This window comes from Oreochromis niloticus, linkage group LG6, assembly GCF_001858045.2.
Source record: "Oreochromis niloticus isolate F11D_XX linkage group LG6, O_niloticus_UMD_NMBU, whole genome shotgun sequence".
Lineage (NCBI taxonomy): Eukaryota > Metazoa > Chordata > Actinopteri > Cichliformes > Cichlidae > Oreochromis > Oreochromis niloticus.
The window spans coordinates 9779781-9793518 of NC_031971.2; the positions used below are offsets into that span (position 1 = coordinate 9779781).

At 40.1% G+C, this 13738-nt stretch overlaps 1 protein-coding gene across 2 annotated transcripts; it reads right to left on the reverse strand.

Moving 5' to 3' along the window:
• Positions 1-3814: 3814 nt before the first annotated feature.
• Positions 3815-13738, reverse strand: LOC109202680 (uncharacterized). 2 transcript variants are annotated; one of them, XM_019360598.2, is made up of 11 exons: positions 13435-13738; positions 12761-12853; positions 12453-12686; positions 12243-12347; positions 11918-12136; positions 11088-11414; positions 6061-6406; positions 5896-5950; positions 5254-5396; positions 4961-5015; positions 3815-4430 (listed from the first exon to the last, which is right to left on the reverse strand). In XM_019360598.2, exons 1-11 carry the CDS (start codon positions 13487-13489, stop codon positions 4305-4307), a joined length of 1758 nt encoding a protein of 585 aa, XP_019216143.1. In that variant the 5' UTR covers positions 13490-13738; the 3' UTR covers positions 3815-4304. The 2 variants fall into 2 exon arrangements, with proteins under 2 accessions (XP_019216143.1, XP_019216144.1); XM_019360599.2 differs by having other exon boundaries at positions 3819-4430; positions 12761-12841.

Genomic DNA, 13738 nt, shown 5'->3' on the forward strand with positions numbered 1-13738 from the left:
GTGTTCTCATTTCCTCATTATCCTTATCCTTCCACCGCCCGGAAGGGGCCCGACCGAGCCACGGGCACCATGCCCCGCCAAGCAGCCACCGGGAGTGAGCCGGTAAATACCCGAGCGCCCAGCCCCAGACACCAAGAACCACCAACGCACTGAAGTCTGAGGGCATCAGCCACCGGCAGGGGGTGTGGTGAGGGGAGATAGGCCTCCATACTTTGGAGGGCCTGAGATGTTCCCAGAGAGGTGGAGTCTAAGATCCAACCTGACATATAGAGACAGACAAACAGGCGCACACAGACACAAACGTGCATTCCCACCCTCATGCACACATATACAAATACTCAGCACTGACCCAACGTGGAGACAGACACAAAAAGACACTGTACACACAATCACACTCCCCAGACATACTCTATACCCCAGGTCCAGCCACCACCACCCCCAGAGGGGGAAACCACACCTAGTCCCAGAAGATGTTACCCTTTCCCCCGGGGTGGAGACAAGCAGACTGCTCCCAGCCCTGCAGCAGCAGGGAGGCCCTGCATCCCAGACCCCAATCAGACAGCCAACTCCTCCTCCCAGCCGCTCCACCCCGATGGCTAACAGAGAATGGGGGCGTGTGAAGACCCCAAACCTCCCTCCGCCTGCTCATATGTAGTGTTGCTGCGTGTTGTTCTAAAGTGCATTTAAAACATGGAAGGGCACAGTGCTTCCTGCCAGAGAGCAACAGGTCAAGCATGGCCCCTCCCGAGAGCCCTCAATGTCTACATGCATTTAAAATTGAGAAGTGGGCACTGGCGCCAGAGGTGAGGTTGAATACACAGACCATCCTCTGGGCGCCATATAACATGCCCACCGCCAAGGCCCTATATGCATGTGTTATGAGAGTGTGAGTAATGAGAATGTCTAGGCTGCAGAATAAAATTGCGGCACAGGCGGCCAGAAGGGGACAGAGGAGGAGTGCCTCCCCTGCACCTCAGTGACACATCTGCACCCAGAGACCCTGCATGTGTGGGTGTTTGTGGTGGAGCAGAGTGAAATGGAAGCTGATTGGCTTAAAGAGGGTGGGTAAGAAGACGATGATTGGACAAGAGTAATAATGTCAGTATTGAGTTTGACAAGGTGGGCTAGTGGCAGTGAAATAAAGAACAGCAGGCAGATGAGTCATTGCAGATTACTGATTACTTATTGAACTTAGACATATGCTTAAGTTTTATGTTTATAAAAACTTTATTCTTAAGTGGGTTGGACCAGCAAACCCCATCCTGTCAGTGTAAAGAAGTTTAACTACACATTTACACTACAAATCAGTTTTTCAAAGTTGTTCTCTTGCAGTAAGTGAAAAGAAAAGAAAGACAGTGGGCTGTACAACACAACAAACAGGATGCATACTTTCTTACACAGTTTCTTTATATTTACTGGGAGGCAGGTGAGCCACAGGTGGTGGCGATTGTTGATGACAGTGTTTCCTTTCTGTTTGTCTATATAGTGACGGCAGAGTTGAGCGGGAGGCGCGCTGGACCGGAATGGACTGCTTCCTGTATGCTGAGCAGTCAAACAAAAACATTACTTGTGAACACAAACATCGTGTGTATTGCATATGTTACAACTGCTTTCTGTGCTTTGCCACATATTTTAGTTTTTTTAATTAATGCATCATTTTTGTAAATTTCAGACTCAATGACCAGGCTGTGGACACATAGAGACTGTACAACACATCAACCTTAATCTTGAGATAATCGCTCTCAGGCTCTGTCTCATACTAAATAAGAGGAGGCCTCAAAAACAGTGCTTTATCTATGTGCATATCTCTCTTAAAGTCTCTTTCACACATTACAAAGTCATCATTATATCAGGCTTTGCTCAACATGCCAGCAAAACTGTAGAGCAAAATTGTTCCAAAGACTCTAATAAAGAAAACAAACAAACAAACAAACAGTGCAGCTCAATTTCCTGTGAAGTCAAAAATATCTTCATCAAAAATCCAGGATAGTTTCAGGATAGAATATCAATAAGACTTTATATTCATGAACATGTAACAAATATTTTGGATTAAAAGTGAAACAATAAATTTCATCCTTAAACATATTTTAGTTTTTTTTTTCTTTGTCTTTGTAGATCAACAAACAAACACAATGAAATAAAAGTATTTTCTTCTGAACATGAAACACATTTGAACTGGTTCTCAAAAATCTGCCTTTTCAGGTTTTGTGACTTTTAATTCACAAATTGATTCCTTTCCTTTCTTTGTCCCAATTTACATTTTGCTCATGAAACAGTAAAACAGCAGTGGGTTTAAATGTTGTCTGTGGATCTCAGTCATTCAGGTCATGGTAGTCTTGAGAGTCGGACTTAATTCCTTCACTTCCATCCATCCCCTTCTGCTGAGAGCTGGAGCCTATCCATAACATAGGGAAAGAGGCAGGGTGCACCCCGGACTTGTCACCAATCTGACGCAGGGCCGACACATTCTTTTACTTTAATAACTTGTGTTTGGTTTAACAGTCTTTCACATTGATGTGAAGGAATATTGGCCCACTCTCCTTTGCAACATTATTTGAGCTCACTGAGGATCGAGGGCATTTGTTTATGTACAGCTCTATCACGGCCCCATCACAGCATTTCAGTTTGAGGTCTGGACTTTAGACGTTTAACATGCTAACTGAGACGTTTAGAGGTATTTTTATTGTGCTTCTTCTATTTTGGGGGGAATCAAAGTTAACTCACTCAACCAATTTATCCAGGCAATTTAATTATGACACTAATTGATTAGAAAAAAATGCAAACAAAAATAATATTTTCATTACAGTATCAATCAGTTCAGAGCTAGTTTGCCACATTATGCTAGCAAGTTAGCATTGTAGACGTAAAGAGAAAGAATCTTGAATTAACGTGTTTGGAAGAGTTCCACAACAGAACGGTGGAAGAGGAAAGAAAAGAGTTCAAAAAACTTTATTGTGGAGCACAAATGTGTGTTATACATAAAGTTAACTTTTAGAAGATCCCACAGTTAGTTAAAAAAAGCTGGTGAGTTTGATGATTGGCTATAAAGACTCTGGTATTTATTTTATGCTTGTTGGAGGAAATCTCCCAAATAGAAGGCTGCCAAAGTAAAACAGAGACACAGTGAGACAATATAATCAATCACATGTACATGGGGTGAACGTCTCTAATGAGAGTCACACAGTACTCTTCTTTATTGCAGGTTATATAGGCATGTAGGTTACACAGCAGACGGAGGCAGTCTCCGCCTGTTCTCAGAATATATTGCTTAACTGACAAATGTATATCTTACTAAACATTCTGTCCATACTATACTAAACATCTGCTTAAGTGGCATTTTCCGTTCCTCTTTACACAGGAACTTGTCTTCACAGGCATTTGATAAGCATAGGCAAGGCTTCATGTTTATCAGGGTGAATCGTCATTCAGAGTTTACACAGTTACAAGCAAAGCATATTTGAATAATAAACAAAATCTTTTCACAATGCTAATGATGTCTAAAAAAAAAAAAAGTCACCCAGCATTGAAAATCTGTTATGAAGTTGCTTCTATTACTTGTTTACATTTCAGCCCTTATGCCATTTTCAGAGGAATGTTTTGTTTTGTTTTGTTTGGTTAAGAAGTGGCCTGTGTGAGTGTGTCTGCAGACAAACTGCTTTCAGCATTAAAAGCATCACTTCCTCATATGTCTTTCCCACGAAGCAGAGCCCTTTAGTGGAGAATCGATGCACTGACATCATATTAAATGTTCCTTAGAATTTGTTTTCTTCTTTGCTGCATTTTGTCTTTTTATTGGTTAGTTTTTACAAAATACACATAGGAAATTATTAAATGTAATGCAATTAAATGTACATTACATATAATGTAATGTAAGAAGCTGCTGTCAGTGTTCACAGTGAGAACAGAGACGTGTGGTTTAGTTGTTATTTTGAGGTTTAAAAAATCAACACTTGACAGAAGTTAAACCTGCAGACGTGATGACTTTGATGTTTTACGTTGTGTCAGAAACAGAGTTAATAATTTTACAGTCAAAGCTGCAGAGCACCCAGAAAGTAAAACAAACCAAAGCTCACAAAGTAATATCATTAGCATGTCTCCTATTTTCATTAGACCTCTTTAAAGTGAAGCTGAAGTATTTCTATATTTCTGTTAGTTATTCTCCTGTGTTGTCTGTTTTAGTACAAAGTGTGAAACCCACTGACAGACACACCAGCTGTGGTGTCTCTGCTGTGACACTGAAGTTATTTCAGACACAAACTCTCCGCAAAATGTTCCTTTAAATCACCATGGTAACGAACTCTTCTTTAGTGAGCAGGCAGTGGCTCGATGGTGGAGTAGAGATCAGCTGTGTGCTTCTCACTGAAGTGCAGTCTGCTGTAGTGATGATCATCCTGCTCTGTTGACTGAGCTGAGATACTTTCAGGGTTCATCTGAGGAGACGAGACAGTTATTATACATTTATATTAAACTAAACCTTTAGCTGACGCTCCTATCAGAGCATCATAAAATATCACTTTGTAGAGTTCATCTGATAAAAGTCTGTGTTAAACATGTAGTAAAAAAGCTTTTTAGTGGCCGTTTCAGGGAATTATTTCCTAGTTTATGAACATAAATTATACTACATGGCTTTTTGGTGTAGTTCAAATCAGAGTGAAATCTGTGTACAGTCAGGGCTAAACTTCATGACTGTTCAATGTCCAAAAATAAAATGTAAGCCTGATATCAGTCTAATGATTGTCGATGTGTGGCATTTGTAGTATCTCAAAATATAATAGTAGTGTGTCCCTGTCACATGATGTTCATGGTGTAACTGTATATAATCAAATAAAAACTATAAGAAAGAAAATCATCAGGTAGAGTTTGTGAGTAAAACTGAAAAAGCTGAAGACTTTTTTGATTATTTCAGGTGAAGACAAACACGACAGATGAGGAGATGTTTTTGTTTGACTCCAGTTTGTACCTGCTCTTTGTTGTCTGAGGTTCTTCTTGGAGACTGTCTGCAAGTCCTCTTTGATCTAGTTCACAAAAAAATGACTGACTATGTGAAATATAAGACAAAAACAAAAACAATTTCCTTATTTGATCCACTGAATCTAGAAAGGAGCTCACAGCCCTCTATATTCAAAATACAAAGTAATGAACTCTATAATCCACTTTGATTGTATTCAGGTTATTAAAGCCCAGTCTGTAATAATCTACAGTACTGTAACAGTATAGCCCTCATTTACAGTGTAATTAATATTTCAGACATACTCAGGATTGTAGTGGATGTGATGTTGTTCTTGGGGCTGAGATGGAGGAATCGTGGAGTAGAGAGAATCTGATTCATTCTTGTAGACGTGGAGTCTTTGGTAGTTCAGGTCCTGCTCTCCTCGATGAGCTGCGATGTCGTCATACTGGGGACCAAAGTTCAAATGATTACAAAGAAACAGAGAAGTTACATTTACAGTGATGATAATGATCATTGTTATTTTTACAATAATGAATAAATGATTGCAGATCCTTCAACTAAGAGCTCAGCTGGATGGTAGAATTAGCCCAACATAGTAGATTCAAACTTATATTCATAGATCTTCAATATGAGTTAAACTATGTGAGTGAGTCTGTTTAAATAATTTGCTCTGACATTTTAACAAACTGTCATGAAGCTTTTAAAAAGGCTGACTGGTCTGTTATTTGTTGCTGTAGAGTACAGGACCTAAAACATGTGTTACATAACATTTCTGAGTCAGCAGAAGAAAAACTAAAAGAAGACAAAAAACAAGAAAGAACAATGATCTGATTTAAATAATGAATAATAAACTTATCATGTCTTAAAAAATGACTCTTATGTAAGAGTGTAGAATGACACTGATGTTTTGTGTTTTACTAAAACTGTACTTTATTTTTTGTCACCTCCAAATCATCCAAATTTTCATTTCTTGAAGGTTGGTGAGATTTCCTCTTTCTTCTGGTTCATGAAAATAGTGAATACAAACATGAACAGGTGGTGTCAGGTTAGTGTGTAAATTCTAAATTGAATCTCATTGATCTGAGAGAGGAAACAGTCTTCATCCTCACCCAACACACCAGCAGACAGTGAGAAGTATTAAAAGCAGCAGAGCTGCAGAAACTCCTGCAGCTGCTGGTGTCCATGTTCCTGTGATACTTTGGACAGTGAGAGTCTTTGGAGCAGAGCTGATATCTTTGTTGGTTTTCACAGCACAGGAGTAGCTTCCTGCATCCTCCCTGCTGACTGGGTCTAGGATCAGATGTTTGTTCTGGTTCTCTCTCGGGGTCAGAGGTCGACTGTTCAAGTACCAAATGTAGTTTGTGTTGTCAGTCAGAGGACAGCTGGTACTGCAGGTCAGTGTGACTCTCTGACCCTCTGTCACCACTGCAGAAGGACTCATCTTCACTCTCAGCTCTGAAAAACACTTAAACTTGTCAGTAACTGTAAGAGATATTTTATGTTAAGTGTTTCTTATAAACAGCAGGTTGGTGTTCAGCGTCAATGTTACAAAGTGACTGAGAGAATATTGTTTTCTTTTACTTTAATAATTGCTAAATACTAATACTAAATATTTACTAAATAATTACATAATTTAGTAAAGATTTTATTGTACATGATAACATAAAGAGCTTTAACTCTATGTAGGAGATGACAGATTTAATTGCTCACATAACTTAACATTTGTCTGTCTGTTCTTTCTGTCTATCTGGGGACTGATAACCATGTATGGACTGAAACAGAAGAATTTGTAGACTAAAAAAAGACTTTCATCACTGACTGAGTGAGGAAATAAAATTGCATCAGTCTGTATAAACATCCTGAAAGGTCTGATGACTCCATCATGGATCAGGTTGTGTCTCCTTGACCAGTTTACATATATGAGAAATAGATGAATGATGGTGCTTCAAACTGGTTTGTAACCCAAAATGAACCTACTGACAGTAAATGTTCAGAGGGCCAGAAATGTACAAATCTTACTGTACGTGTGACAGCTGTGACATTACTGGAGGACATTTTTATCAAATCAAATCAAATCAAAGTTTATTTATATAGCACATATTAAAACAACAGTGTTGACCATAGTGCTTCACAGTCAGTCAAAACACAAGACAATTAAAACAAACAATAAAATAGGACAACAAACAATAGGTAACAACACAATAAGCTAAAATCAGCCAACTAGTTAGAATCAAAGGCCAAAGTAAACAGATAAGTTTTAAGACGAGATCTAAAAGACTGGATAGACTCGGCCATACGAATATGTACAGGGAGGTTATTCCACAGTCTAGGTGCCATGATCGCAAAGGCCCGGTCTCCTCTCGACTTCATTCGAGACCTAGGTTGTGCAAGGAGCAAGTGATTGGATGATCTAAGCGCTCTGTTGGGATTATATAGGTGAAGTAGGTCAGAGAGATAGGTGGGCGCTAAATTATTCAGAATTTGAAAAGTGAACAAAAGAATTTTAAAATCTATGCGATATTTAACAGGGAGCCAATGTAGTTTGGCTAAAATAGGAGTTATGTGTTCATGGATTCGTGTACCTGTTAAAAGACGCGCAGCTGCATTTTGAATTAACTGAAGCCGATAAAGAGAAGAGTGTTGGAGGCCCGAGTAGAGGGAGTTACAGTAGTCCAATCTGGATGTGATAAATGCGTGAACAAGCTTTTCAAGTTCCTTTAAAGGAAGGAACGACTTTGCTTTGGAAATCTGACGCAACTGGTAAAAGCTGTTTTTCACCACAGTGGACACCTGTTTCTCAAGTTTAAAAGAGCCATCCAGGAATACTCCGAGGTTTCTTACAGTGGGCGAGAGATGGCTAGCGAGAGGGCCTAGGGCATCAGTCAACTGGTCTAGCGGGGTGTGACTACCAAAGACTATGATTTCGGTCTTATTCTCGTTTAATGTAAGAAAATTATGTGATAACCAAATTTTTACTTCATGCAAACAGTTGAACAGAGGTTGCAAAGAAGCAGACACATCGGATTTCAAAGGTGAATAAATCTGGATATCATCGGCATAACAGTGAAAGGAGATGTTGTATTTTCTAAAAATTAATCCCAACGGCAACATGTACAAAGAAAAAAGAGCAGGACCGAGCACGGACCCTTGAGGCACACCACAATGAATAGGGGCAGAAGCCGAGGAGTGTTGCCCCATAGCAACAGAGAATGACCTCTCTGAGAGGTAGGATTTAAACCAAGATAAAACCGTACCTTTGAGACCAACAACATGTTCCAATCTTGATAGAAGAATGTTGTGGTTAACCATATCAAAAGCAGCAGTCAAGTCAAGTAAAACTAAAACCACGGAATAACCAGAGTCAACAGTTAAGAGAAGATCATTAAAAACTCTAAGTAAGGCTGTCTCTGTGCTGTGGCGAGGTTTAAAACCAGACTGAAACTTTTCATTTATACCATTTGCATCTAAAAATGCCTGAAGTTGTTTTAGAACGACCTTTTCCAATATTTTGGAAATAAAAGGGAGTTTGGAGATCGGCCTGTAGTTAGCAAGACAATTAGGGTCAAGATTTTTCTTTTTCATAATAGGTTGCACAACAGCATGCTTAAAGACAGACGGTACACAACCTGATGACAATGATGCATTCAGCAGAGATAAGATACAAGGACCAATAATATATAAAGCTTCCTTAAAGAAACGAGAAGGAAGAATATCGTGCGGGGAACCAGAGATTTTGAGATGATCAATTATATCTTTTAAAGCAGAATAAGACACTGGCTGAAACTGTTGAAAGACAGTCAAGCATTCAGCGGCTGGAACTGGGTCTAATACTGATGAAAAATGAGATGGATGAGAAGCCCTTAGAGCTGAGATTTTATCAGAGAAATACTTTAAGAATTTATCACAAAGAGCAGGGGAGGCATCCCTAAAAGTGACAGTGCAAGGGTTTATCACAGAGTTAAAAGTATTAAAAAGGGCTCGGGGGTTGTGGCTATTAGTCATAATAATACTAGACAAAAAGGCAGATTTGGCAGCTTTAACAGACTTTTGATACTTAGATAAACAATTATGGAGGATGTCCAGAGAGACGTGGAGTTTGTCTTTCCTCCATTTTCTTTCAGCACGACGACATTCGCGCCTAAGGGCGCGAGTAGTATCATTTAGCCAGGGTTGTGAGGATTTGGCACGTTTAATCCTCAGAGGTGCCACAGAGTTAAGAATGTCAGCGCATGTAGTATAAAAGAGGTTAGCAAGCCCATCAGCTGATAAAACCCCATTACAGTTAGCATCAGAGAGGGGAGAGTCAAGGAAAGCATCAATGAAGTGGGCGACTGACTGAGAGTTAATCGTGCGCGTTTGCCGCACAGGACCATCACTGTTCAAATCCACATCGCTCACTACAGTATTAAACAAAACCGGGAAGTGATCAGAAATCCCAGAGTCCTTTATGTCCGTGATGCAAATATCCAAACCGTAAGAAAGTACCAAATCAAGTATATGACCTTTAGTGTGAGTTGGTTCACTTACCCACTGGGTGAAATTGAGGGTGCTAATAAGAGCGAGGAAATCCTTGGCTAGCGAATTGTCCTCACAGCAAACATGAATGTTGAAGTCACCAACAAGTAGTATACGGTCATAACGTAGCACAAGGCTCCCCAGTAGATCAGCAAATTCTGGAAGAAAATCCTTGATATGTTTCGGGGGGCGATACACCACAGCGCAGAGGATGGAGGGGACACCGTTCAATTCCAATAACTGCACCTCGAAACTGGGGTACAGAACAGGTGGCAGCTGCCGATATCGAAGTTTGTCTTTAAAAACTGAAGCTAGCCCTCCACCTCTTCCAGTGGTCCGGGGTGAGCTAATAAAGGCATAGTCAGGTGGGAGCAGCTCCGAGAAGGGAAAAAGTTCGCCGGGGCGAAGCCAGGTTTCCGTCAGGAATAAAAAATCCAGTCCCGACGATAGAATAAGATCATTTAAAATAAAAGTCTTATTCGCCAGTGACCTTGTGTTTAGCAAGGCCATACGGAGAGTGGTCACACTGTCACTGGTAGAAGAACGCCGCAGCAGGCGAAGGTTGCCGAGATTCGCACCTCCTCTGGAGGACCGCACCCAGCACCTACCGGGTGGAAGATCAGCTGGGAGGTCCAGGTAACCATAAGGTCCAACGGGGCGAATCCAGCGGTGACAGAATAGTCTGAGGTTAGCATGGTCCCGGAGGGCAGGAATAGATGACAAGATGTTTATAGAGTAGCGATCATTTGTCGCAACATAGGACTTTAAAAAGGCCTTGATACGAACACGGATGCCGCCACGTTTACCCCGTCTCCGTGAACGTCTCCTTTGAGAGAAGGTAGATGGTAAGTGGCGGAGGTAATCAGGAAAGTCCTTCGAAAGCGGAGGAGGATTTTCAGATCTCCATTTAAAATCTTGTGTCTGGTAGTCCAAAGGCCGGAGATTCAAAAGAGTTTGGCGATCGTAGGCAAGTAACGTGGAGACATCAGGGCAGCACATAGAGAGAAGGACGACAAACAACAAACAACAGCGGAGTAGACGGCTTGCCGTGAACACTGGCGCCATCTTGGATTGCGGTGGATTTTTAGTAGGAAACCCGAGAGAATTGAACCATAATCAATGGATTTATGACCTGGAATTCCTGCAGTGTTGGACTGAAACCTGGAAGAAGTTTGGTGATTCTGTGGTGAGTCACTGCTTCTCACTGATGCTCTCTCTCCTTCAAAGCAACCCAAGACTACATTTAAAGTCTAAAGTTGTGGACATTCTCTTTTTAACTCTTTCAGTAACAGTAAAGGTGAAAACTTGTGTATAAATATTGCATCTCTCAAATCGTTCTCACAGATTGTTCTAGTCCTTATACTAACACATACCTGGGATCTGTTTTCACCACTAAAGTAACAAGTGCAAACATAGGTGAGCAGAGCTGCAGCTAACTCTGGAGTTGCTCGTGGATTTCATCATCAAGCTGCAACGTTGTGGCCATGCAGCTGTAGGCTGTTAGAGCTGGGTGAGTCTCCTCACTACCAGCTTAGATTAGTTTCTGTTAGCTTATTTGGGTAACACACAGGACTAACTGGGATCTAAACAATGAACAGTGAGTCAAACAAGCTGTAATTACCTGTGACAATCAGAGTAACTCCAGGAAAATCAGACTGATTCACTTCTTCATTTTCTGTTGTGAAGGTGAACCTGTATTCTGCTGAGTCATCTCTCTTCAGCTTCTTTAATCTGAGGATGTGTTGGTTCTTCATGCTGTCATCATACTCCACATGATCTGCATCCTCAGTCAGCTGTTCAGCTTCTCTCTTGACTTTATACCAACATTTAGACTGTATCTGCACGTAGTCAGGATGTGAGTATTTACTGGAGATGTTGACTGAAGATCCTTCCAGAGCACAGATTCTGCTGTGGACATAATTCAAACTCCAGCAGGAATCATTAACACCTGAAATATAGATGAGACAGAGAAGAGAGATATTTTAACTTAATTAGTCAAATCAGTTTATTTATATCACACATTTAAACATAACAGACGTTGACCAAAGTATTGCACAACAAGTAAAAAGCACTTCTAATCATACTAATAATTACTAATACTAATCATAAGAAAACGATTTAATTAATAAAATTAATGATAAAATAATAACATTAAAGATATATAAATGAAGAAAGAAATACACTGGGGAAAATGACAGACTGAGTTACTCTTGGCTGAGACTGAAAAAGCTAAGGAGAAGTCAGGAGATGAATACTGTTAGTATCATAGATGAGCAGATCTGAAGAGGGAGATGATTCCAGAGTTTTGGATCTGCAGCTGAGAATTGTGATGTGATCACCAACATTTTAAAACTGATCCTGAACTTTACAGGAAACCAGTGTGATGATTAGTCATAATTGCAAGAAGTGGTGGTAATACTTTGTAAGTGGAGAGACAATAAGTTTACTCACAGACGTCAGCAGAGCGCACATCCTCAAGACCTTTAACAGCACAAGACAAACTGTCTGGATGAGAGCTGGTAACCTGAATCTGTTTTCCCTCCTTCAGTGTAGGCTTTCTGTTCTCATACCACACAAAGGAAATCAGAGGGTCAGTCAGAAAACAGCTGCTGTTACAGGTCAGTCTGATGTGACCTCTGTGTTCAGCAGGAGTCCTCTGGACATGAATTTCTGTTGGGAGATGATAAACACATTTTCCACCAGTTAATCTCTGTCATGTCAAATAAATTAACAAATAAAAATGAAATGTCAAAATGCAGTTTGTCCAGAGCTTCACCTCTGGGATATGTGATGGAGCAGGACTCGTCCACTGATGTCTGCTGAGAAGAACACATTCTCCCTTTAGCATAGGTCACACTGAAGCAGGTCTGTGTGATGGAATCTGAGAAAAACCAACAACTTTCAGTAAATTCATTAGAGTCTGAACAGTAAAGTGTTTGTGTTTAACATCTCATAACATGATGAGGAGGTGTCCATCATGACTCACCCACAGAGACTTCAGGGGCTCTGAGATCCTCGTAGCCTTTGACAGCACAGGAGTATGTGACTGCTTCCTCACTGCTGAGCAGCTCTTGGTACCAGGGAGACCAGTCCTCATAGAGAAACTCTCTGTTCTTGTACCAGATGTAGGCTGCAGGCTTTTCAGTCAGAGGACAGCTGCTGCTGCACATCAGTGTTACTGTCTGTCCCTCTGTGGCAGGAATCACCTTTACCTGCAGCTCTGAGAGGATGATGGAGAACAACTTATACAATGATGTCATTTGGAAAATAATAAAGTACTGAGAGCAAGTGTACCTGCAACAGCTTGATGTGAGCAGTGCAGATCCACTGATGAACATTTGAGAGCACAGATCCTGGTTTCTCCTCCATTTACACCTTTAACAGAAACTTTTATTGGTGAAAAGATTTATTATCGCTGTTACTGTCTGTTTGATCTTTCTATCATTAAACACTGAATAATGATGTATATTGTAAGAATTTGAAATCATAAAGTAAATATATATCATACAATGTAAGTTTTAATTCTATTCTTCTAAGGAGCTTATAAAAGTATCACTATAGACCACATTGACACACAAAAACATAAACATAGTTAGACAGATGTAAAACATGAAGCCTTAAACAAAAGTCTAGCATCTGCTAACAACATTAGCTCTTACATGTTCAGCTTTTACATGTAAAATTTACAGCTTTAACACAACATGTGATTAGAAAACATGGTGAACATTTATGCTAACTTTCTTTTCTGTGCTAATCTGTGATGACAGCATGTTACTGTGAAGGATCACAATCTGGTGCTTTGATACACTTGAGAGTTCAGAACAGCAGAACAAATAAAATCCTGTTAACTGTGAATCTCCTGTTTTCTAAAATCATTTTGTAACTTTCTGCAGGTTTGACACTAAAACTTCTGCCTTCCACAAACATCATCACAGTCATCATGAGGAGGACAAACAAATTATTCCTACCTGAGAGACACAGAATGAAACCCATGAACAAACATCCAGCTTCTGCCAACAACATGGCTGTTGTAGATTTTTACTTCTTATCATAAACGTGATTTATGATTATTTCAAAAGACCTCATCTTTTCTTTTCTCAGAGCTTTGAAAACATAAAAAAATGAGTGAATATTAAAAATCAACATCTGTCTAACAGGAATAACTGACTTGTGTGAGTGTGTCAGCAGACAAACTGCATTCAGCTTTAACATCATCACTTCCTCATTTACTTTTCCCCACAAAGAGCCCTCTAGTGAAGAATCCATGTATTG

Bases quoted from the DNA above. Each gene is read 5' to 3' on its own strand.
- LOC109202680 (XM_019360598.2), bottom strand. From the start codon at position 13,489: ATGTTGTTGGCAGAAGCTGGATGTTTGTTCATGGGTTTCATTCTGTGT. The intron at 12,687-12,760 runs GTACACTTGCTC...TCATCCTCTCAG, and splicing joins CTCACATCAAGCTGTTGCAG to AGCTGCAGGTAAAGGTGATT. The intron at 6,407-11,087 runs GTAATTACAGCT...AGTGTTTTTCAG, and splicing joins AGTTACTCTGATTGTCACAG to AGCTGAGAGTGAAGATGAGT.